General features: G+C 46.4%; 2 protein-coding genes across 5 annotated transcripts; both read left to right on the plus strand.

Moving 5' to 3' along the window:
* Positions 1-1,062: 1,062 nt before the first annotated feature.
* LOC130863858 (acylcarnitine hydrolase-like) lies at positions 1,063-7,964 on the plus strand. The gene is made up of 12 exons (XM_057754179.1): positions 1,063-1,189; positions 1,781-1,991; positions 3,104-3,245; positions 3,890-4,023; positions 4,105-4,363; positions 5,134-5,232; positions 5,455-5,595; positions 5,717-5,797; positions 6,033-6,177; positions 6,541-6,678; positions 7,056-7,128; positions 7,672-7,964. The coding sequence occupies exons 1-12, from the start codon at positions 1,114-1,116 to the stop codon at positions 7,856-7,858; spliced, it is 1,686 nt and encodes a 561-aa protein (XP_057610162.1). The 5' UTR covers positions 1,063-1,113; the 3' UTR covers positions 7,859-7,964.
* An 8,407-nt stretch (positions 7,965-16,371) lies between these two features.
* Positions 16,372-24,028, plus strand: LOC130863855 (pyrethroid hydrolase Ces2e-like). 4 transcript variants are annotated; one of them, XM_057754172.1, is made up of 12 exons: positions 16,372-16,447; positions 17,046-17,250; positions 18,563-18,704; positions 19,356-19,489; positions 19,570-19,828; positions 20,657-20,755; positions 21,042-21,189; positions 21,314-21,384; positions 21,821-21,965; positions 22,760-22,897; positions 23,275-23,347; positions 23,842-24,028. In XM_057754172.1, exons 1-12 carry the CDS (start codon positions 16,372-16,374, stop codon positions 24,026-24,028), a joined length of 1,677 nt encoding a protein of 558 aa, XP_057610155.1. The 4 variants fall into 4 exon arrangements, with proteins under 4 accessions (XP_057610155.1, XP_057610154.1, XP_057610156.1 ...); XM_057754171.1 differs by having other exon boundaries at positions 21,042-21,182; positions 21,304-21,384; XM_057754173.1 differs by lacking the exon at positions 20,657-20,755 and having other exon boundaries at positions 21,042-21,182; positions 21,304-21,384.
* The last annotated feature ends 1,407 nt before the right edge of the window (positions 24,029-25,435 follow it).

A 25,435-nucleotide genomic window follows, 5' to 3' on the forward strand; every position in this document is an offset into this window, starting at 1 on the left:
CTGATGACCTAAGATCCACTTTGGGCTTCATACGGTGGGATTAGAGTATGGACTTACACAAATTCTTCCTTCACCTCCATATGTGAGCTAGGGCCTGGGATAATCTACACACATGCACACACATATGTACAAATGCACAATAAATAAACAAATGCAAACAATTACAAATAGTTGTGAAATGGATAAGTGACGGCAAAGTTGATCTTGGCAGGAGCCGGCCACTAGAGGAGACACATCCCAAGGGTGGAGTGAATAGGGGCTGGGGACTTTAAAAGTACCAGAATTGTACTGTTTTGATCAAACAACTGTGACCTAACAGGGAGGTGTCCATGTAGACAATAAGAATATTGTAGAGATCAGGGACCCTGGATCCAGGCTCAGTAAACTGAGACTTCTATGGACAAAAGAGTCTTGAGGATGAAGGTCACACTCAGAGCTCCTGTATCTGCCTGTCTCTCCTGTGACATCCTGAGTGTGTACCTACTCACAGAAGCCCTCTGTCTCTCCTGTGACATCCTGAGTGTGTACCTACTCACAGAAGCCCTCTGTCTCTCCTGTGACATCCTGAGTGTGCACCTACTCACAGAAGCCCTCTGTCTCTCCTGTGACATCCTGAGTGTGTACCTACTCACAGAAGCCCTCTGTCTCTCCTGTGACATCCTGAGTGTGTACCTACTCACAGAAGCCCTCTGTCTCTCCTGTGACATCTTGAGTGTGTACCTACTCACAGAAGCCCTCTGTCTCTCCTGTGACATCTTGAGTGTGTCCTTGCTCACAGAAGCCCTCTGTCTCTCCTGTTACACTTTTCTGTCCTTGTGTGAGGACAGGGTTCCTGGTGTCCCTGAAGAACTTCAAAATCCATGCTGTGTCTTTCCAGGGCCAAGGAGGGAACAGAAAGAGCAGGGTGACTTTGCCCTGCCTCCTGGACATTGGCTCCTGTCACTCTGACTAATCAGTTCTCCAACAATGAGAACTTTGCCCCACCACACCAAGGTCCCCGCCCACATCCTTTTGATTTAAATTCATAGCTAGGGAAGACCCACACATTCTGCTTCCTGTTTTTGAAACGTAGCTGTTCTGTTTTGCAGCACAGACTCAGACCTGGAGCTGATCATGCCGTTGAATCAACTGCATAGCTGGCTGAATGCTGTGGTCTTTGGGCTCCTGCTTCTCCTCCTTCATGTGCAGGGTGAGGCTCAATAAGTTGTTAATGGGAAATGACTAAAATCAGAGGTTGAGCTTGTGGGGTGGAGGAAAGGCCAGGGAGCAGGGGTACAGGTGTGTGTGATGGAAAGTACAGACTAAAGTGTGGGAATCATGTGTCTCCCAAGCCCCTAGCCAAAACACACTGATCGAAAGTCAAAGATGTCTAAAATCTCTCCATAGTGAGGAGACAGTTTAGTGTAAGGAGCTCTGGTGAATGCAGGACAATTCAAGGAAAAGCAAGATGAAGGAATTTCTCGCTCCTCAATGTATGGCTCTTACTGTAGCTACAGCTGGTCTTTGTATAAGAATGGCAATAATCATAATTTCATGTGGCGAAATAGCTCAGAGTGTGTGAACTCTTTGGCTAGAGAAATGCTCTGATGCCATGCAAAGGGCAATAGGAAAGGTTCCTGACTCTGAGGGATAGGGAAGTTCCCACACTCACACCCCACAGCTGAACTAAGAATTCAGCTGGGTTCCCTTCTTTTGTGCTCTGGTAACAGTGAGATGGGAACTCCCACAATCTACTGGCAGCTGATCACACAACTAACCCAGATGGCATTTCTCTAAACAGGTCAGGACTCCTCAGAGGCCAGCCCCATCAGAAACACACACACGGGCCAGGTCCAAGGCAGTCTTGTTCAAGTGAATGATGCCAAAGTTGGTGTCCACACCTTCCTGGGAATCCCCTTTGCCAAGCCACCTGTAGGACCACTGCGTTTTGCGCCTCCTGAAGCCCCTGAACCATGGAGTGGTGTGAGAGATGGGACCTCACATCCAGCCATGTAAGTTCTGTACAGAGAACGTCTGTCCCTGGGGTAAAAATTTGCTCTGAGCCCTGAGCCATGCTGAAGTCTTTCCTTCATCTCAGCTCCAGAGCAGTTTCCTCCCAGTGTGGGGAGACCACCATGCATTTTTCTAACATATGTGCTAAGGCTGAGTAGAACAACTGTACCACCTCCTGGGTCAGAGCTGGCACCATTGAGAGTTAGATGCAGGTACTGTAGAGAGGAACAAAGATTAATATTAGTCACAGATTCAATAAAGCCCAGTGTGCTCTGCAACAATGAAAGGGCTCTCAAGGCATGAGTTGTGTGACCTGTTAAGCAGAGAGCACCCCAAATCCAGAATAATACACTTCAGGTCCTGATGGTGCAGTGTGAAGGAATACTTCCTAACTCCATCCTCACAGCCACTATGACAACCTGTAGGGCCAAGCAACATTGACCAAGGAACTATATGTAACTAATTCGCACTGAAGACAGCATAGGAAAAAGAAGTTCCCCGAGAGTCTGTACATGGGATGAAGGACTTCTCACTGCCCTTTGGGCAGTACAGTCCATCGATTCCTCTGATTCCTGCAGAGTACCACACTCCAATATTGCAATCTGTTTGTTTTCTGTTGTTGTAATAAAGTACAAAAGAAAGAAACTTAGGAAAGAAAGCTACTATAAAAGTAGACTATAATTTATTGTGTTTGGGAAATTACACTGAATGAAAATGACAGGGGCTGGTCACATCACATCCACAACCGGGAACAGAGAGGAGAAAACGCTTGCATGCCTTGCATTGCTAAGGTCTAGGTCATGTATCTATTCTTATACATTTCAGTGACTGTCACCACACACAGGCAATCATTTCCATAGAGACACCGAGATGTCTCTATATACCAGACTCAGAAAAAAAATATACAGACCCAACCAAAGTGGAGGACCTCACCCCAGCTTTCAGGGAGTCTGTGTCCATCACTTTGGTGGAAGGGACCTCAAAGAGAGGATATGTGTTATCAGGGCATCATGAAGAGCAGCAGCTGGAGGTGGGGGACAAAGACCAGGCACTCACATTTGCTTCTGACCACCATATATCTCTTGGGATCTCTCTCTGCTACTTCCATCAGCTGTCTGCAAAGCCTTGAAATGATGAATTCATTGGGCCAGATGGATATGAAAGTGACCCTGCCCGCACTCTCTATGTCTGAGGACTGCCTGTATCTCAACATCTACACACCAGCTCATGCCCATGAGGGCTCTAACCTGCCTGTGAGTGTCCGGATATGGTCAGCTTGGGGGAGGGCATGCTTTTCAAGAGGATTAGAAGGGATAAAAGCATCCTGAACTCCACTCTAGTGGAGACTCTGCTGAGAAGCCTCCACCTACCGTGTCAAAGAAGGCCTTCTCAACCACACTAAGCAGCTGAACCTGGGTATGGAACACAGAACAGGAGCATTGAGTGGTTAAAGGCTCCAGCTTTTTGATCAAGCGGACTCATTCCACAACCTGAGTTCTGTAGAACCACTTAGGTGCTCAAGACTCAATATTGAGCTTCCCTATGTCTAATTTTGGATTATGTGTTGTGTTGGTGAGAGTTGATGATCCTTTCCTATTTAGCCTGGAGAGACAACCGTGGAGGCTCCCCTCTTTGTTCCACTACGCAGAGTCTGAGTAATGATGACATTGCTCTACACAAAGACCCATTAATTCAAACTGAGACACATGGTGGGCGGGGACTAGAAATACACTGATAAGGCTACTAGAGAACCCACCTATGACTGAGGCCCTGAAGTCCTGAGGATTTGCATTTATTTGTGTAGCAGCACATAGGCCCAGAAGTTGATGCTCTAGTAAGCAGTCTTGCAGAATTGGAATAGCTATGAGCTTTATGGCATCTCTCTTGACCCCTCCAGGTGATGGTGTGGATCCATGGTGGTGCCCTCGTTGGAGGCATGGCTTCTATGACTGATGGATCCATACTGGCAGCCATTGAGGATGTGGTGGTGGTGTCTATCCAGTATCGTGTGGGTGTCCTGGGATTCTTCAGGTGAGGATAGGACTGGGGCGGACAATGGCAGCTGAGAAGAACCTAGACAAGCCTTTGATCCATGTCCCTTCCCCTTCTCAGCACTGGAGACCAGCACGCCAGAGGCAACTGGGGCTTCCTGGACCAAGTAGCTGCCCTACGCTGGGTCCAGCAGAATATTGTTCACTTTGGAGGCAACCCTGACCTTGTCACCATCTTTGGCGAATCAGCAGGTGGCACAAGTGTGTCTTCACTTGTTGTGTCCCCCATGTCCAAAGGACTCTTCCACAGAGCCATCATGGAGAGTGGAGTGGCCCTGCTGCCTGACATTATCTCTGACACCCGTGAGAGTGTCTACACTGTGAGTGCCTCAACCATCATAGACTGAGTCTGTCCCCTCAGCCTTTGTCTTCTGGTACTCTGGTCTTCTGTCTCATGGGAAAACAATAATCATGGAAAATAGCTTCTTTCCCGTAAGTTTTGAAAAACTCAGGGATTAGCTTCTACTTGCCTCTACTTCATACTGGGTGATTATCTGACCAGCAAACTGCTCCAAGCAGTGTCCATCACCGAATAAATAAATAAATAAATATGCATGTGCTTATGGAGATAGCTTGGTGGGTTTTTTTTTTTTAACTTTTTGGAGTACAAGCCTGAGGATCTAAGTTCAAACACCCAGAACCCTCAAAAGGCTGGAGATAGTAGGTTGTCCTTAATTCCAACGTTCCTGTGCTCATGTGGGAGAGGCAGAGACACGAAAATCCCTGGATGGTCACAGGGCAGCTCAACTAGTGTAGGAGCAGAAAACAAGATGACACCCTGTATCCAATAAGGGGCATCTGTCCAGAAAGACCTGGGTCTCTAATGTTCACATATAAACATTGGCAGACTTAACTCCTTCTCTCACAACCGATCACAGATGAATGGCTGGGGTTAGCAAAACTACCCTATGGGAAAACGTGTGGAGGTAGAGAGGATACTGCCTGATGCCTGTCACCTTTGTGGAAAAGGACAAAGGGAATAATTTATATGTATACATACACACACACACACACTATTGTATGGAATTTAGAGCAATAGCATTGAATTGAAATTGTAAATATTCTTCTCCCCCCTTGTTTCCCTTCACAGACAGTGGCCAGCCTATCTGGATGTGAGACCATGGACTCAGAGGCCCTGGTGCGCTGTCTGAGAGGCAAAAGTGAAGCAGAGATTCTGGTCATTAACAAGGTAAGTAGAACTGTGTGCCTTGGAATATCTTGTCAGACTTTGTGTTCTTTAGTTCTGTGTAAAATATGAACACCAAGATAGGCTAATCTAAGTGTAGATTCTCTTCCAGAGTGAGCTGAGAACCCTGCAGCTAGTAAGAAATATGAAAGTGGTGGAGGTAACTCAGTGAGCATCAACATACGTATTTCATTGACTTCAGCATTGACTTTTAATGGCCCTCAGGTCTTCAAGATCATTCCTGCTGTGGTAGATGGGGTATTCCTACCCAAGCATCCCCAAGAGTTGTTGGCTTCTGTGAATTTTCATCCTGTCCCCAGCATCATTGGTGTCAACAATGATGAGTATGGTTGGATCATCCCCATGGTGAGTCTCAGTTCCAATCCTTTGGGACATTGGAGACTCATATGTTAAACAGTGGGAACTCAATACATGTTTAATCAAAGTCCATCAGATCCCACACTTAAAAGGGTCTTCTACAACCTAGATCTTCGGCTCTGCTCAGACAATAAAGGAAATAACAAGAGAGAACCTGCAGGCTGTTCTGAAGAATACAGCAGCACAAATGGTGAGATACCGCTGCTCCTATCCAAATGGAGATGTTCCTCATATCCCCTTCTTAGATAGCATCCCTATTAACGAAGGTCAGCATATGTGTGTGATTCTGTGTGGAGTGACTTCAGACATGAAACTTTTTACCTATTCTCTCTCTCCGACCAGACCCCATTCTCCTCATACCAAAGGCTGCTGCCCAACTAACCGAGAACATGCCTAACCGCATTCATCCTGATCTCTTGGTGTAGATGCTGCCTCCTGAGTGTAGTGACCTGATAATGGAGGAGTACATGGGGGACACTGAGGACCCACAGACCCTCCAAATACAGTACACGGAGATGATGGGAGACGTCATGTTTGTGGTCCCTGCACTCCAAGTAGCACATTTTCAGCGTGAGTACATCTGTGACAATCTTAGGGGAGCAGTTCAGAGATGTGGACCATGGGTGAGCACTGTGGAGCAGTGTGGGTATCCAGGTCTCCTCATGTCTAGTTTAGTAGAGTGACATCTAGATGCAGAGGAAAAAATGAGTTTCTGGAAATCTAGTAACTTGGCATAACCATCCAGCTGGGAAGGCCACGGGCACTGTTCTGCCCTGAGCTTTTCCACAGCTAGAGCTCCAGCCTGGAACTTTCTCTCCCTTTAACATTTATGATTCCAGGTAACTTCATATCAAGGTACCTTGTCAGCAAATATGCATCAGCAAAATCATCCAGTTGATGGACTACTAAGTTACAGCTTGTCCTTACTTCCAGGTTCCCATGCTCCTGTCTACTTCTATGAATTCCAACATCAACCCAGCTACCTCAAGAGTATCAGGCCACCCTATGTGAAGGCTGACCATGGTGATGAGCTTACTTTTGTCTTTGGGTCCTTCATCTTTGGCATGAAGCGTGAGTCTTCCTTATTCTCCTTGAGCTGACTGAGGTTGCAGATGACACCCCAGGGACTCCTGAGCTCTTTGTGCGTTTGAGCAAAACTAGATTCTGGGAGAGAATAAATTCAAATGTGTATCATACCATAGACTAAAAAATTATACCAGGATTAGAATCTGAACCCATGCCAGTCTAGCCTGTGACAGAGATGACAGCACACTGGGCAGGGATTCCATTAGAGGATTGCATGGATGTTGACTACTGTATAGTGAAGAAGGGAGGTAATAAAGCTGATAGTTTAGGTCTGACAGCAGCTGGGATTCTGAGTGGGAAGCATGAGTTGATAGTTGTGTTTGGTTCATGGACTTCAACATTTATTTTTCTCATGACTCCAGTTGACCTCACTGAGGAGGAAGAGCTACTGAACAGGAGGATGATGAAATACTGGGCCAACTTTGCAAGACATGGGTGAGAACACACCTTTCTCTCACCTTCCCTTTGTGGGTTATAGCGATATTTGGGTCCCTATATAGGAATCCTTTTTGAGTGATGGTCTTTTTAGCTTTCCCGAATCTTCCATCACATGATAGATTCTTCTCGAGGATAGCACATTTATATAGATACTATGTATGTGTCATTTACTGGTCATCTCATAGTGACATGGCTCATGAGACAAAGTGCTCTGGTTTAGTTCTTTATATCTTGCCTCTTAGTTTAGATATAAACAGGTCAGGTAGTCTTCCTCCACATAGAAGAAATTAGTGGGTGATACTTGTGTCCTTTTATCAGGACACTTGTCCCATCAACCCCATTAACCACTGGCCTAATGTTTCACTGCCTTGACCCTAATCAGGGGTCAGACTTATAATCAGAGTGACCTCACCCTTCCCCACACCTGTCCCATCAGCCCCATTAACCACTGGCCTAATGCTCCACTGCCTTGACCCAAATCAGGGGTCAGACTTAGAATCAGAGTGACCTCACCCTTCCCCCCTGGCTGTCATTCCACAGGAACCCCAACAGCGAGGGTCTACCCTACTGGCCCATGATGGACAATGATGAGCAGTACCTGCAGCTGAACATCCACCCTGCTGTGGGCCGAGCCCTGAAGGCCAGAAGGCTGCAGTTCTGGACCCAGACTCTGCCCCAGAAGATCCAGGAGCTAAAGAAATCTCAGAGCATGCACAAAGAGCTATAGTGCCCTGTGTGAGGGAGAAATGGTGTGTAGCATTGGCTGCTGATGGAGTCACCTTGAGGTCCCCAAACTCATTGATTAACTTGGGTTGATTCTGACATTCACATTACCTCTGCAACTTGTCTCTTCTGCATTAATCATGAATCCTCTGCAGGTGCCTCTATCCTGCTGGGTCATCTTTGGTTAGACCCACTCAATGAATGCTCCCACACCAATGTGGAATTGTTAACCTCTCTAGGCAGGCTCATCTCCTTTCACACTCCACTGCTACAAGGTCCTTCCTTCCTTAATTTCTCATCCTCACTGTCATTTTCTCTAAGACAAAAACATCTCTTTAAAATAAAGCAGAAGTTTGAAAAACATTGACATAAGTTCTTCAAAAACCCCATATCATTGGGTGAGGTGTGTCAAAATCACGAGCCCTATCTCATTAGGTTCATACTTTTGGAGACCATGAAGTCCAAGGTTAAGATACAAACCTGTTTGCTCTATTGTGATGACTAGCTCTCTCACCCACCCAAAGATGATACCTTGTGGTTTTACTGAGTATTGGGATATTTAATATTTTTCATGACCCAGACCTCCACTACACCTCACTCTTTTTATTTATTTATTTATTATGTATACAATATTCTGTGTGTATGGCCAGAAGAGGGCACCAGACCCCATTACAGATGGTTGTGAGCCACCATGTGGTTGCCGGGAATTGAACTCAGGACCTTTGGAAGAGCAGGCAATGCTCTTAACCTCTGAGCCATCTCTCCAGCCCCTACACCTCACTCTTAATAATATTGCATTAGAGCCTAAGATTCAATATGAAAATATGAATCATAGAAACTTTCAAACCCATCACATACAGTTTCCCAAGTCAGTCATTGGATTTGAAGGCATCCCATGGAGTTTGTAGATTAAATGACATGTACAATCTCATTTAGCATAAATGTACATTTATCAATATTGATTTCTTTTTTCTACCCTTCTCAATATCCATCCTCATTCATCTATTCTGTCCCAAAGCAGTCAGTGGCAGTATTTATTCTAGATGTAGGTTTAAATATCTATTATCTACTCCAGATAGATAGTTTGTGATGGAGGGTGCGCATGTGTGTGTGTGCACATGCACCTATTTCTGTGCTTGCATGCATATTTGTGCATATGTATGTGGTATTATTGTGTGATTTTGTGTATACACGTGAGGTATGTGTATACAATTGTGTGCATGCATGTGTCTGTAATGTGTGTATATGTGGGTTATTTATTTGTATATGTGTGCATGTGTACATGGAGGGGCGTAAAAGACTGGCAATTAGAATTAACCAGACTAGCTTTAATATAAAATATTCAGTTTTAAAAAAAATATTCAGTTTTAATAAAAGGAAGAAGGGGAGCTTACAAAACCAGGGTTCGGGCAGAGCGCAGGAAGACAAAGAGGAAGTGGAGAGCGCACCCGCAAGATTTATCTGTATTCTTTGGCCCAAGGGAAACACGCCCCAAACTCAATGTGATTGGCGGAGGTTCCCCATCATGTACCTGTGTGTTTGTGTGTCCAGAAAAACCAGGTTGGTTAGTTTGTGTCTCCTGAGGTTTGTCTTGACTTCCAAGGATTGTGTTGCCATGGTAATGCCAATATCTGTATCATCACACCATATCTGTGAAGATGTTTGACTCTGGGGTGAGTCCTTTTAGCAGGGTAGAGGGATCAGAAAGTCCATACATGTATGAAATAGATTGCTGTCCCCTGTCTCACTGAGCACTTGTACATGTCTTGGTGTATTCTCTTGACTTCCACAGTTCCCCTGCAACTTCCCAGTCACTGTGATAATTCTCTGTCCTTGATTGTACACGATACATGATTCTCACCTCTTTGCTGTTACTAAACATTTTTGTTTATTCTAATAAATGGCTTCTCTTTTACTTTATGCCATTAAACAAAGGGGTCAAACTGTGTTCAAGCTGCTGAATTTTCTAAAAACATTTTCTCTTTTTCACTAAGAAGCCTGAGCCTTTGTGCTAAAGACTCTGATACCAGCTAGCCCCTACCTCTGCTCAGCTTGCCCAGCAAGCCAAGTTTTCCCAGTCGACAAACTCCCCTTTTTAGAATCCTTTAGTGCAAGGAAGACCAACCCCAGGACAGCATGACCTTTGAAGTCACAGTGAAGATTATTGATTGCCCATTCTGGACACCATGGGCAGAGAAGGATACCCTCCTGGAGGGCTGGTGCCAGATTCTCCCACTGGGGCCCGAGCTCATTATTGGACTTCTGCTGCAAAGATTAAGACACAGCAGGCTTTTCAGGTAGCACAAAAAGTCTAGTGCACGTCTTTGACCTTGTAAGAACTAATACAGTCCATCTGGCATAAGCCAGTGGTTCCTTCAGTCGGCAAGATAAGGGAAGAGAGAGCATCTGCCCAGGACAGGACTGTGAACACAGACAATTTTCAGGGAGACACTGTATTGACATCATGCCTTGCTGACTGGGGTACTCAGACACAGCTGTGGTTGTACCAGGTCAGTGGAAACATTAGGAAAAACACTGAGGAGGAAGGCCTGCTGTGCCTGTTGTGGGGACTCTAGATTTCTAAGGGCTGGAGAGATGAAGCCAGGTTCTCAGGTAGCACTGCTAGCTGTCTGAAGTAAATACCCAGCCAGTTCCCTCTATGAAGTCTGCCTTAGCTGAGTAGAAGCTCCTGCCATGTACTCTTTTGTGAATTCTGCCAGGGTTCTCTGGCATTCAAAAGTCATGTTAATGACACAGTACCTCAGTTTTATCATAACTCTGAGCATCCAGAGAATCCAAGCGTTGGAACCAACGGGACCTAAAATGTTTGCCAGGTGGATAAATGACTCTGGACGTGTTTTCAGTATGAGTTGCCATCATGCTGGTCATGATATAGAGGAGAAATGTGTAGGGGAAGGGCACTAAAGAAGTGATACACAAAAAAGAAACATTCACATTAAAGACATCATAGATCTAGTAGAGTTAATAATACAGAACATTCCATTTAAACACTACAAACTACATGTTCTTCTTGGAAGTCCATGAAAATTTTTTATAAAATAGATTTCAAGATTGGGTGGTGGTGACAAATGCCTTTAATTCCAGCACTAGGGAGTCAGAGGTAGGTTGATCTCTATGTGTTGGAGGCTAGCCTGATCTACAGATGAAGTTTCAGGATAGCCAGGGCTATACTGAGAAACCCTGTCTCAAAAAAATACATTGTGTATTAGGACACAAGTTTTAAGAAATACCAGAATAATTACACCTGTTTGAACACAGTAGAATAGAACTTTAAATCCACATCAAGAGAAACTATAGAAGACATACACACTTGGGATTAACAACATGGTACTGACTGATGAGGAAATCAAGAAGCAAATTAAAAAATTTGTAGAATCAAATGGAAAGGAAAAGACAACAATGCCAAACCCTTTGGATACATTCAAGTCATCCCAAGCTCCAATTCCTAAAGCAAATACTCAAATGCTTACCCCTTCTCCATCTGAGGGATCATCAACACACATCTCCTTGGAGAAGCCAGAATTTCCAATTACAGATTTCTGCACCTTACTCTCCACTACAAAACCAGCATTTGATCTGTGAATCTGAGGATCATAAACACGGTGACTCTAGGGTGGAGGTCAGGATTGCTGGTATCAAGAATGGCTACAATTTTCTGGATAGGTACCATATACCAAAATGAAATCAACACCAGATAATCAATTTAAATAGACCTATAATCCCTAAGGAAATAGAAGCAGTCATCAAAAGTCTCCCAACCAAAAAAGCCCAAACCCAGATGTTTTCAGGGCAGAAATCTACCAGAATTTCAAAGAAGATCAATACCAATACTCCTCAAATTGTTCCACACAATAGAAATAGAAGGGACATTGCCAAACTCTTTTTACAAGGCTATAGTTACCCCGATACAAAAACCACACAAAAATGCAACTAATAAAGAGAATTACAGACTAATCTTCCTCATGAACATCGATGCAAAAATACTCAATAAAATACTGGCAAGCTGAATCCAAGAACACATCACATCAGTAAAAAATTATCTATCATGATCAAGTAGGCTTCATCCCACAGATGCAGGGATGGTGGCACAACATAAGAAAATCAATTAATGTAACCACCACATAAATAAACTGAAACAAAAACCCACATGGTCATCTCATTAGATGCTGAAAAAGCCTTTGACAAAAATCTAACACCCCTTCATGATAAAGGTCTTGGAGAGATGAGGGTTACAAGGAACATACCAAAACATAATAAATTCAATATACAGCAAGTTGACAAGCAACTTCAAACTAAATGGAGCAAACCTCAAAGTGATCCTACTAAAATCAGAAATAAGACAAGGCTGTTCACTCTCTCCATACCTATTTAATATAGTACTGAAAGTTTCATCCAGAGCAATAAGACAATAAAAGGAGATCAAGGGGATAAAATTGGAAAGGAAGAAGTCAAACTTTTGCTATTTGCAGATGATATTATAGTATACATAAGTGTAGCAGCATTTCAACTGTATTTTAATAAATAAAACTTGCCTGAAGATCAGAGAGTAAAAACAGCCCCCACTCATCAGTCTTACAGACCAGGCAGTGGTGACACACACCTTTAATCCCAGAAGCCACACTAGTTTGCCATAGAAACTGGGTGGTGCATGTCTTTAATCCCAGCTCTAGATGATTATAAAACGGGAGGAGACAGCTCTCACTCACAATCTCACTCTGAGATTCCTGGAGGCAGGGTCATCATTTCGGACTGAGGTAGAAGAAGTAAGATCCAGTGGCTGGCTGTTTTACTTTTCTGGTCTTCAGGTTGAACCCCAATATCAGTCTCTGAGCTTTTATTAATCATGCTTCACATAAGTGACCCCCAAAACTCTACCATTTATTGACTCTCCATGGGGAATGGATGGGGTGGGATGGAGGAAGAAGGGTGACGAAGAAGGGGAGGGAGGGGAACTGAGAGTTGTATGTAAAATTAAAAATTTTTTAAATTAAAAATTACTCCAACATATTTAACAACATTGGATGTGAAGATTATTTACATAGAGGCAATGTTCCTCTGTAGAGAAACAGTTTTAAACTAGGGCATTATGAGAGCTCTAATCGTGCTGCTGGCCTAATCATGCTCAGCTTTACTCCTCTGCCAGGTGAAATGCTACAAGGCTCTGCGAACTTCACAAGGAAGACAGTGAACCTTGTTTACAGTTCCACATCCCTCATTGGCTTCTATCCAGTACACATGATCCCATTCAACAATAGAGAAGAGTTTCTTAGCATGTAACTCTAGAAGCCTCCAAAATCCAATGTATGGCTACCGTAAAAGGGAAGCACTCTTGAGAAGACAACACCCATGCTCACGGGTGTCTTGTCCTCTTCTTGGGGGCCTCTCTTTAACCCTGTGCTGCAAACAGGCAAACATCTGTCCTTTCAAATGACAACTCTGAAAGAAGTGGACTGCTAAGGAGAGGAGACTCTGGGATCTGTTGAGCTGTGTGAAAACCACAATAGGTCCCTATGGATGCAGCTCTCCTAAGTCATCACTCAGACTGGGGGGCCTTAGAGTTAGTCATGCTCCTGTGAGAAACCTCTCCCTCAGACACACACCCTTATTAACTCACTGGATACCCAAGAAATAAAAAAGAAAACCAGCTCTGCTTCATAAAAGTAAACAAATGTAAAAAGATGATAGATGTGTGCACATGTGTTTGGTTTTCACATATTGCTCACAATCTGATCCCTTCTTGCCCTGGGCTTTTCCACCCTCAGAATGAAAGACACCATCCCACTAAATGCCATTCATTGGAAAGCTGTTCTTGGGCGGATGAAACATCATGTCTGTGCCAGGGTCGAAGCAACTACTTCGTCAAGTTTTGTCCTCCTCTGTTAACAGTGCCAGCTGTCAGTGGTGGACCCGGTGTGAGTCATGCACAGAGAAGCCTAGCAGCCAGGCATCCCATGTAGGCAGCAAGTCACAGACGACAAGAGGTGAGCTTTTGACTCTGGGAAGATGGATGCAAAAGCCTCGGATGCCTGTATGTGCTGCTGCTCTGACCTCATTAACATCAGTTGACACAAAAGATGTTCATCTGTGTGGATCCGATAGTAAAGTCATCTCAGAAACACGAGGCTGATTTGAAACTTACGTCTGCCAAATTCTATAGTGTCAAAACATGATGCTCTGTGAAGTGAGGTACCATGGAGGTGGGCGCTTGGGGGGTGACAAATCCAGATGAACAAGAAGGGCTTCCCTGGACACATTTACTCGCCCACACTCCAGCTGGTGCACACCTGAGTGACCAGACTTCGACTTCTTTTAATCAAGCCCTTATGTACATCTCAAACATAGGGTTTTTTTTTTTTTAAATCAATGTTTTCTTCCCATCAGGCTAAAGATCTGAGATCAGAATTGCTGAATCATATAACACACGCGTGTTTAATTTTAAAAGAAAGTGTCTAACCGACATCTATGACTTATCTTTTTGCAGTTCCTCCAGACACTTAGGAGGGCGTCAGTGACCCCATATCTTTGTGACCACTTGTCCTTATGGCTCCTCAGCCTTACGTTATAGAATGGTGTGAAGGGGTGTCTCATTGCAGGAGCTTTAATGGAGTTTGAGCCTCATCCCCCCCCCCCACACACACACACTCGCTCCTGGGCTCACGCCCTGTTTCTTCCATGAAATGCACCTGAACGTCTTCATTCCACACACCTGCTGTGGCCTTGGCAATTCCCATCACAGGGTCTGGATGACGGTGCAGAGAGTAACAAGGCACACGGCTCCCCCTCCCCCAGCTGTCGCAGTCACCGTTCTATTGCTGTGGAGACACCATGACCACGACAACTTGTAACAGAAAACATTTCATTGGGGCTTCCTTACAGTTTCAGAGGATGAGTCCAGAGCCACCTTCCTGGTGGGCAGCAGGCAACAGGCAGCAGGCAGCAGGCACAGCGCTGGAGCAGTGGCTGAGAGTTTGTACCCTGATCCACCAGCAGGAGGCAGACAGTTAGTCTGGACCTAGTGTGGGCTTCTGAAACCTCAAACCCCACCTACAGGGACACGCCTCCCCCAACAAGGCCACACCTCCTAATCTTTCCTAAACAGTCTTCCAACTGGAAACCAAACATTCAAATATATGAGTCTCGTTCAAGCCAGCACACCAGCTAAGCTTGGAAAATCTTGCATCAAGAAGAAGCAGCAGGAAACCCAGGGCAGGTGAAGAAGCTGATTCCTTGACCCTGAAGGCCTCTCAGCCAAACAACCAATCATGTTTAGTCAAGCAATTGAGGATAGGGAGAGCAACAGCCAGTAAAGGCTGGGATCACAGACTGGACAGAGCTGCATTGTAGTTGCTTCATTAAAACAGTGTAGCAAGCTTGGATAGGGAAAGGCATGGCTGTCCTGCTCAGAGAAACAGACAAGCACCAAGGAGGAAGTTCAGCAGTGTTAAGCCCTAGATCCATAGATTATCATGTCTGGAAAGACAGACAGAAGGTAAATTCTCAGATGGCCCTGCAGGCTGACATTGATCCTTTATCGCTTCCTCCAAAACATCAGCTTTGTAGGATCCTAATCCTGTACTCTTCAATGTGTCCTGCCAGGATTCTTCGTGATTATTAAACTCCAGATACAGACTTGTGCCTTCAGCTTGATTGTGGACTCTGAGAGCCCAGGCTGTCCCCAGTGTTGGGATGAGCAGGGACCCATTAAGTATTTGTTAAGTAGAGGCCAGGGAGTGGGGACTCAATGGATAGAGGAACTTTCTAGAAGGCCAGAGGACATGAGCTGGATCCCCATACCCACATAGTGAGAGGAGAGATCTCACTGGCAGTTTTCCCACAGACATGCCCTGATATTCACACACACACACACACACACACACACACACACACACAAAATAAAGAAACAGAAAAAAATTGAAAGTGTTCCTCAAGTAGGTAAAGAACTAGGAAGTTATTGCAGCAGGAGTTTGCTTAAAGAGGAAACAGATTACCGAGGCGGAGTGAATGGGGATCTGACTGACAAGTGCCAGAGCTGCAGTGCCTCGGTGAAGCAGAGGGTCCGTGGATCCTAAGATCTCAGGGATAGTCACATTCTGATTCCTCTCCATCTGGGGTATCTTCAGGATTTACCTACTCAGATGACTGCTGTTCCTTCTACACTGGCTTCTCCTCTTTTTGTCCCCTGACATCTGAGCACTGAGAACAAGGACAGCCATCACGGTTTGAGTTCATTTAAGTTTTCATACAGGACTCCTGGTATCACAGAATTGCTTTAGATGCCATGATATCTCTTTCTAGGAGGCCAAAGAGCAAGAACAAAGATTGCTTGGCCTGCCGCCGGCCTTCACCTCTTTGACAATAAGGACTTTGCCCCACCCTGCTGAGTTTCTGCCTACTTTATTGTAGGTCCAATGTCCTGCCTGCTCAAGTCCCACATATTCTCTTTTCTGCCCAAGTGCAGCTATCCTGTAGCAACACGGACTCGAATAGGAGCCGACCATGAAACTGGAAAGATTTCCTGGCTGGTTGAAATCTGTGACCTGTGGGCTCCTGCTTCTCTTCCTGCATGTACAAGGTGAGACTCCTTCAGTGAGCACTGAGGACCAGGCTCAGGGCTGCCCAGATCTGCAGAGTGGGCAGCTTGTCTTACAGGAGGGAAGGAACCAACAAGGGAGCAGTCGGTAAAGATGGCAGATAAGAGGGTGGGAATTATGGACCTCCCTGTGCCCCCACCAAAACCCACACAATGAGCCCTGCAGCACCCAGAGGCTAGAGATGTCCTTACCACAAAAGCCATCCAGGATAAGGAGGTCTGAGCAGCACTGGACCTGCAGATTAGGGGAAAGAACCAAGGAGACATTTCCTTCCTCTGTGCGTGTGTGTGTAGCTGCTACAGAACTCTGGATGATCATGAAAGTAAAACACCCATGCTGCCAAGTGGCTCTGAGGATGTCTCCTTGTTGGTCACACGCTTGCACAGCCACCACTCAAAAGGAGCATGAGCTATGTCCCTGGACATCGGGGCGATAAAGAAACTCCTATCCCCACATCTCATAGCTAATCCCAGGCACCCCAGATTCCCTCCCCCATGGACCCTAGAGAAAATGAGGTGGGAAACAACAGTCTGGTGGCAGCTGCCTGAGTAGAACTAACCCTGATGTCGTCTCTCCCAGGCCAGGACTCAGCCAGCCCCATCAGGAACACACACACAGGCCAGGTTAGAGGAAGCCTCGTCAAGGTGAAAAACATGGAAGTTGGTGTCCACAGATTCCTGGGAATCCCCTTTGCCAAGCCACCTGTAGGACCATTGCGTTTTGCACCCCCTGAAGCTCCTGAACCGTGGAGTGGTGTGAGAGATGGGACCTCCTATCCAGCCATGTAAGTTCTGGGGTTCAGAGGACTTTCAGCCTCTGGGGTGAGAATGTGCTCTGAGCTCTGGGCCAGAATGAGGGGCTTCCTTCATCCCAACCCCACAGAAGTTTTCTGTCTGGGATATGTAGACTGTCATGTATTTTCAGATACATGACTAAGGCTTCTAACAAAGCAACTTTGCCAATCTTCTGGGTCATAGTCCAGTTCCTGTAGGGAGTTGTTTCTCAGTTTTGCAGTGAGAGATTAAAAATAAAGGTTCCCAGATTCAGAATGTGCCAAGTGATCTCTGCCCACCATGGAAGAGACCTAGGGACAAGGGCCAATATAAACACATTAACCAGCCAAAGCCCAGGGTCTAGTGCCAAGTACTGTAAGTAAGTCTCTCAGGAGGGCATCAGGGATGTGTCCTTAGCCACTCCATCCTCAGCACTCACTGGGACAATCCATAGAGCCAAGTGCCATTGTTTAAAGAAATGTCTAAAAGCTTGCTCTGGAAACTACGTGGGAATGCGAATTACCCTAAGTTTCTGGATGTGGGATGAAAACCACCCCACTACTCTTTGGGACATTGCTGTCCACTGACTCCATAGGAGCTGTGTAGGCAGAACACCACATTATCCAGGTATCTTCACTCTGTTTCTTGTTGCTGGGGTAACATACCTGGTAAAGTCAACTGTAGGTAGAAACAGTTTCTTATGGGTCACAGTTCCACATGACCATCCATTACCAGGGGAACTTAAGGACTGGAGCATCACCTCTTTAACATCAGAGATCAAAGAACGCATCCATACCTGTTAGTGGTCGGTTGCCTTCTCTGCTCCTTCCTAGGGAATGGCGCCACTCAGGGTTGGGAACAGTCCTACCTCTACTCACAGAACCAAGAAAATCCCCGTAGGCTTTCCTGATCTAGACAATCCTTCATTGAGTCCAAATCCCCCGGGTGATGCTCTGTTTCTTCGAGTGAGAAATCAAAACTAACCACCTCAACAGGAAATACGGAGTACAAAGAGAAGTGGTGACTCACTGTGTGCAGGAAGTTATTCTCGTTGAGCCCCCTAGAGTTCTCCATATCCTTGGCTCAGAAAGTATAACATAAACGTCCTCACCCAAGTGCAGGCGTCTCTGGAAACCTGGTTCTATCCTAGCTTTCACTGAGCCTGTAGCCTTTACCGTGGTAGGAAAGGGCTTGAGAGCATACTCATGCTATAGGGGAACATCTTGAAGGAAGGGGCCAAAAGTGTCTGAGAGAGAATCCATACTAAAACCCGGTTTTGACTGCCAGACATGTCTTGTAATAACTGTCTGCCATTGCCATCAGGTGTCCACAAAATGATGATATGATGAATTCAGAGGGTTTGAAGATGAGAAAACACCTCATGCCTCCCATCTCTATGTCTGAGGACTGCCTGTATCTCAACATCTACACACCAGCGCATGCCCGTGAGGGCTCTAACCTGCCTGTGAGAGTTGGGCCATGGTCAATTGGATGGAGGTGGAGATTTCTCTCTCAGGAGGATTAGAAGGCATAAAATCAATGAGTTGCACTGCAGTGTAGACCCTAATGAGAAGTCTTTTCCTAATGGGTCCACGAGAGCCTTCTCAGTCATGATGGGCAGCTAACCCCTGGATATAGGACACTGAGCACTGGAACTCTGAGAGGTCAGGGGTTGTGCTCCATGGACTCACTCAGGACATTCTCAACAAACTTGAGTCTTAGAGCCCAGGTGGGAATCCAAGGATGAACATTGAGATAAGCCAAATTTCCAACTTTGGGATATTGGTTGTGCCTATGATATTTGGTGATGCTTTTGATTTATAATCAGGAAAACTGTTACAGAGACACCCTTTTCCTCATTTTTGAGAAGTCTGGGAGTGATAGTGACATCACTCTGGATTAAATCCATTAATCCAAACTGAGATTCCTGGTGCAACAGTGGGGCTTGGAAATACGCTGATGAGACTGTGTTCCTCGCCTGTGGCCTGGGTATAAGATGCTGAGGAGTCCTGTGCGTGTTTAGCTGCACAGAGAGAGCAGACACTAATCTGGGAGGCAGTCCCTCTTGAGCTTCTGCCCAATAGAAGCCTCCTTGCATCTCTCTTGACCCCTCCAGGTAATGGTGTGGATCCATGGTGGTGCTCTGGTTATAGGCATGGCCTCCATGTATGACGGTTCCATACTGGCAGCCACTGAGGATGTGGTGGTGGTCACTATCCAGTACCGCCTGGGTGTCCTGGGCTTCTTCAGGTGAGCCTGGGCAGGGCTGGGCAATGGCAGCTGAGAGGAACCTGGACAGTCCTTTGATCCATGTCTCTTCCATTTGTCAGCACTGGAGACCAGCACGCCAGAGGCAACTGGGGCTACCTGGACCAAGTGGCCGCCCTGCGCTGGGTCCAGCAGAACATCGCCCACTTTGGAGGCAACCCTGACCTTGTCACCATTTTTGGCCAGTCAGCAGGTGGCGCAAGTGTGTCTTCACAGGTTGTGTCCCCCCTGTCCAAAGGACTCTTCCACAGAGCCATCATGGAGAGTGGAGTAGCCATGTTGCCTGGTCTCATCTCCAGCTCCTCTGAGGTGGTTTATGGAGTGAGTGCACTCTATTCCTCCAGCCCTGACCTGCTGTCTTAGCGCTCACTCTCTAGGACTCTGCTGCTGCCGTCAGTAGGAAAAATGAGTACCACGGGAAGTGACCTCCCTTCAGTACTTTCTGAAAGGCTCAAGGTTTAGATCCCTCACCCCTACCCCACCCTACAGTTCTTTATACAAGGTGTGTGTGTTGTAAGTTCACCAAAGCTGTACCTAGAAGCTTCCATTATTGGCAAAAGCAAGTATATGTGGGCTTGGGGGATGGTACAAGAGGCAAGAGAGTTTTCTGTGCCAATGAGAGGATTTGAGGTCAATCCCCCAGAACACACATATATCTGGGTGTGGTTTTTCTTGTCTCTAATCCAGGTGTTCCTATAGTGAGACGGGAAACAGGGACAGGTTAATCCCTGGAAGGTTACAGACTAGCTAGACTCGTGTAGGCTGCAGCAGAACAAGAGAGTATTTCTCAAACTAGATGGAAGGTGGGAAGAGGAAGAATGGAAAGAGAGGAAAGGGAGGGAGGGAATAAGGGAGGAAAGAAGGGAGGGAGGGAGGAAAGGAGGAAGAGAGGGAGGGAGGGAAGGAGGGAGGGAGGGAGGGAGGGAGGGAAGGAGGGAGGGAGGGAGGGAAGGAAGGAGAGAGGGAGAAAGGGAGAACTGCCACTGCTGACCAAGAGGAAAACGAGAACAATTTTGTTCTGACTCCAGTCCACACACATTACACCGCGTGGTATAATATTTAGAGCCAATGGCACCCTCCCGGGCCTGGGAAAACTCCTCTGCCTGGAAGACAAGGCATCCAGGCAGCCTCACCCTCTTCCCTTTCCAGATTGTGGCCAATCTATCTGATTGTGCAGCTGTGGACACAGAGACCCTAGTGCGCTGTCTACGGGGCAAGAGTGAAGCAGAGATTCTGGCTATTAACAAGGTGCGGCTGGGAAGATGGCAGGTTGCAAGGTGTGTTACAGGTGGTCCTCATTAATATGAGCAAATTACCTAAGCTCCATGGCTTGGTATCCTTTGAGTCCTGGGCAAAATCAATACCAGCATCGGCTATTCCAAGTGCAAGGTCTCTTCAGGGGTGAGACGGAGAGGTGTGGTGGAGAATAACCATCCTGAGACACTTTAGCAAGTGGAGAAGGGGTGGAGGTAACTCGGTGGTCATCAGCATATGTATTTCATTGACCTTCAGCATTGATTTTAATGCCCCTCAGGTCTTCAAGGTCATCCCCGCAGTGGTGGATGGAGAGTTCTTCCCCAGGCACCCTGAGGAGCTCTTGGCCTCTGCTGATTTTCACCCTGTCCCCAGCATCATTGGTGTCAACAATGATGAGTATGGTTGGATTCTCCCTATGGTGAGGCTCAGTTCTGATTTCCTGGATGCCTGAGGACTCATATGGTGGGCAGTGGGAACTCAGAGATTCGTTGATCCATATCCATGTCATGGCATACTTAAAACCATTCTCCATACCCCAGTTCATCGGCTCTGCTCAGAAAATGAAGGGAATAACCAGACAAACCCTGTCGGCTGTTCTGAAGAGCACAACACCACAGATGGTGAGACTCTTGGGCCACTGCTACCACTGCAAGGACCCCCGTCTACAGCATCTACAGAAATGAGTGTGTGCGCGCGCACGCATGTGAAGCTACCTGTGTGTGTTCCTCTGTGAATGCCTATGTGCGTGCATTTCTGTGTGTGTGCATCTGTGTGTGTACCTGTGTGTGCCTCTGTGTGTGTGCATGTCTGTATGTGTGCGTCTGTGTCTATATGTGTGTGCATGTCTTGTGTACCTGTGTGTGTGCATGTCTGTGTGTACCTGTGTGTGTGCATGTCTTGGGTGTACCTGTGGGTGTGTGTTTATGTGTACCTGTCTATCTGAGGTCACTCCAAGCTTTTCCCATACCACACCTCTTTTGCATTTCCCCACTGAGCCTACTGCCTACATATCTCAGTGCCTTTTTCCCCTCATTCTTCTTGATTCCTGTGGTACAGATGCTGCCTCCTGAGTGTAGTGACCTATTAATGGAAGAGTACATGGGGGACACAGAGGACCCACAGACCCTCCAAATACAGTACACGGAGATGATGGGAGATGTCACATTTGTGGTCCCTGCACTTCAAGTAGCACATTTTCAGCGTGAGTACATCTGTAACAAGATCAAGGGAAGAAGCTCAGACAGTGGGTCCCAGGTGAGCTCTGTAGGGTCCAGGCTTGACCTGTGTCTGAATAAGAGCTCTGGTTCCAGACAACCAAGAGTCCTTTTTATTAATTTATTCTCTCATATATTACATCCCAACCACAGTTTCTACTCCCTCTTCTCCTCCCAGTCTCTCTGCCCCTCCTGCCGCCCTATCCACTCCTCCTCTGTTTCCCTTCAGGAAAGGGCTGGCCTCCCAAGGATATCAGCCAAACATTTCAAGTTGCAATAAGACTAGGTACCTCCCCTCATGTTAAGGCTGCATGAAACAACCCAGTGGGAGGAAAGGGCCCCAAAAGCAGGCAGCAGAGTCAGAGACAGTCCCCAATCCCTCTGTTAGGACTTCCCCAAAAACACCAAGCTATGCCACTGTGACATATATGCAAAGGACCTGGCTTAGACCACGCAGGCTCCCCATTGGTTGGTTCAAAACCGAGAGTCTTTATTGAGTAAATCCTTATGCCGAGTGTGAGAGAATGGCATCTTACCCAGGTCCAGAGGAGGAAGTGACGGAGTGATACTCTGTGACTTGACCAAACTACTCAGCTGTGGAGGGCAGAACCATTATTTAACAGGGGGATTTCCACAGCCACAGCCAATGCTCCATGTTGGAGCTCCCCACTCAACTGTTGTGATTCCAGATAACTTGAAACCAAGCTGTCTTGTCACCAAATGTGTGTCAGGACAGCGCTAGGCAAAGTGCTGCCATGTCACCCCAGGTCCTCTCACCCAGGTTCCCACGCTCCTGTCTACTTCTATGAGTTCCAGCATCGGCCCAGCTTCTTCAAGGATATCAAACCACCCCACGTAAAGGCTGACCATGGTGATGAGGTTCCTTTTGTCTTTGGGTCCTTCTTCTGGGGTGTGAAAAGTGAGTCTTCCTTATTTTCCATGAGTTGAATGAGGTCTCAGATGGCTCTCTGGGGGACTCCTGAACTCTCAGTCCATTTGAAGAAACCTGTATACAGATATAGATATAGATGTGGATAGATAGATAGATAGATAGATAGATAGATAGATAGATAGATATGGTTTAAAATCTGGACCCATCCCAGTCTAGCCTATAATAGGGAAGACAGCACATCGGGTCAGGAATTCAATTAGAGGCTTCCATGGATCATGGATACTGTAAATAGTGAAGAAGGGAGGTAACAAAACCAATAGTTTGGGGTCAGACAACAGTTGGAATCGTGATGTCAGTTCCATGGGGTGGCCTAACTTGGACCTTTGTCTTCCTCATGACTCCAGTTGACCTCACTGAGGAGGAAGAGCTACTGAGCAGGAGAATGATGAAGTACTGGGCCAATTTTGCAAGACATGGGTGAGAACACACCTCTCTCTCAACCTTCCAGGTGTGGGACCCTCTCTAGGGCTCCTTTTTGAATGGAGGCCTTCTTATTATGCATAGATATTTCATCACATGATGGAGTCTTCTCTACCCACTTACACAGACACTTTGTGGGTGTCAGTTACTGGTCATCTCACAGTGACCTGGCTCATGAACCATAGTGCTATGGGACTGTTCTTTAGATCTTACCTCTCGGAGACATAAAACTGGTCAAGTATTTGTCTCCCATCTAGCAGAAACCAGAGTGTGGCACTTGTATCCCTACATGTGTGTGTGTGTGTGTGTATACACCTCTGTGTGCACCAATGTGTGTGTGTGTGTGTGTACATCAGTGTGTGTCCCATCATTCCCTGTCCCACCAGCCCCTTCACCACTGCCCTAATTGTTCCACTGCCATGACCCAAATCAAGGGGTCAGACTTTGTATCAGAGTGACCTCACCCTTCCCCCTGGCTGGTATATCCACAGGAACCCCAACAGCGAGGATCTACCCTATTGGCCCATGATGGACGATAATGAGCAGTACCTGCAGCTGGACATCCAGCCTGCTGTGGGCCGAGCCCTGAAGGCCAGAAGGCTGCAGTTCTGGACCCAGACTCTGCCCCAGAAGATCCAGGAGCTAAAGGGGGCTCAGGAGAGGCACAAAGAGTTGTAGTACTCTGTGTGAAGAGAGGCATTGGGCTTCATAGACATGTGGGTTCTCTCTACGGTTTGGACAGCCTTTCAGTCCTAACATTCACATAACCATTCCTAACATATACAGCCACCCCTTTTACCAATCTGTATGACAAGACCTCTGGGTGTCACTCCTTCACAAAACACTGCTGTTCTTCTGGGAGATCCACTCAGTAAAAGTTCTTGTAACAATGTGGAATACGGATTAGAGCCCCAAAGTCACATGGTCTTCACCTATTCTGGCTGCTGTTCCAAACAGATCACTAACCACCAGCAGGTCTTGTGATACACATCTATGGTTCCAGCTACTCAGAAACTGAGACAGGAATATTGCATCAGTCTGGGAGTTCCATACTGACTTGGACAACATAACAAAACTCGTTTCTCAAAAACAGAAACAATTGTCAACTTGGTAATTTGTAAATAGCAGAAATATATGTAAAGTTCTGTGGACTGAGAAATACAGGGTCAACAAAGGAATCTGAGCCACACGGGCTGCCAGAGCTCAGCTCCTAGACCTCTCTGACATCAGTTACTGAGCACACCAGGTACGGAAAACTCTGGACAGATTATCCCAGTAGAGGAAATTTCAACTATTTCCTTCCCAAATTTCTATTGTCCACTTTTGTGAAAAGCTGGACTTGATATGTTCATAAACACCTAAGGTTTAGCCAGGAGAGAGGTGCTTGGCCAACAGACTAGGTGGGCCCAGTTTCTCAGACTAGAGGCTGACCTTGTGGGAAGGTACCATGGAGGGAGGAGTTTAAAAAGCTGGTAGACAAGAATGCGGGAACTGTGTGTCTCCCAGTGCCCCCACCAAAGCCCACACAATGAGTTGTGCAGTGCACAGAGGACTAGAGATGTCTTTACCACAAAAGCCATCCAGGATAAGGAGGTCTGAGCAGCACTGGACCTGCAGATTAGGGGAAAGAACCAAGGGGACATTTCCTTCCTCTGTGCGTGTGTGTAGCTGCTACAGAACTCTGGATGATCATGAAAGTAAAACACCCATGCTGCCAAGTGGCTCTGAGGATGTCTCCTTGTTGGTCACACGCTTGCACAGCCACCACTCAAAAGGAGCATGAGCTATGTCCCTGGACATCAGGACGATAAAGAAACTCCTATCCCCACATCTCATAGCTAATCCCAGGCACCCCAGATTCCCTTCCCCATGGACCCTAGAGAAAATGAGGTGGGAAACAACAGTCTGGTGGCGGCTGCCTGAGTAGAACTAACCCTGGTGAGTCCTGGGTACCCTGTCTAATGTTTTATCAGGACTCTGAAGACTCTCTGATCTAAGTTAATCCTATGTCTAGTGCAAAAATGTGTCATCTTTTCTAGTTAAAGGAAAGCGAGGTAATAATACTCTGTGACCACCCAAACTACT

Source organism: Chionomys nivalis, chromosome 21 (genome assembly GCF_950005125.1).
Source record: "Chionomys nivalis chromosome 21, mChiNiv1.1, whole genome shotgun sequence".
Lineage (NCBI taxonomy): Eukaryota > Metazoa > Chordata > Mammalia > Rodentia > Cricetidae > Chionomys > Chionomys nivalis.

Bases quoted from the DNA above. Each gene is read 5' to 3' on its own strand.
- LOC130863855 (XM_057754171.1), top strand. From the start codon at position 16,372: ATGAAACTGGAAAGATTTCCTGGCTGGTTGAAATCTGTGACCTGTGGG. The intron at 17,251-18,562 runs GTAAGTTCTGGG...CATTGCCATCAG, and splicing joins GGGACCTCCTATCCAGCCAT to GTGTCCACAAAATGATGATA. The intron at 19,829-20,656 runs GTGAGTGCACTC...TTCCCTTTCCAG, and splicing joins CCTCTGAGGTGGTTTATGGA to ATTGTGGCCAATCTATCTGA.
- LOC130863858 (XM_057754179.1), top strand. From the start codon at position 1,114: ATGCCGTTGAATCAACTGCATAGCTGGCTGAATGCTGTGGTCTTTGGG. The intron at 5,798-6,032 runs GTGAGATACCGC...CTCTTGGTGTAG, and splicing joins AGAATACAGCAGCACAAATG to ATGCTGCCTCCTGAGTGTAG. The intron at 7,129-7,671 runs GTGAGAACACAC...GTCATTCCACAG, and splicing joins GCCAACTTTGCAAGACATGG to GAACCCCAACAGCGAGGGTC.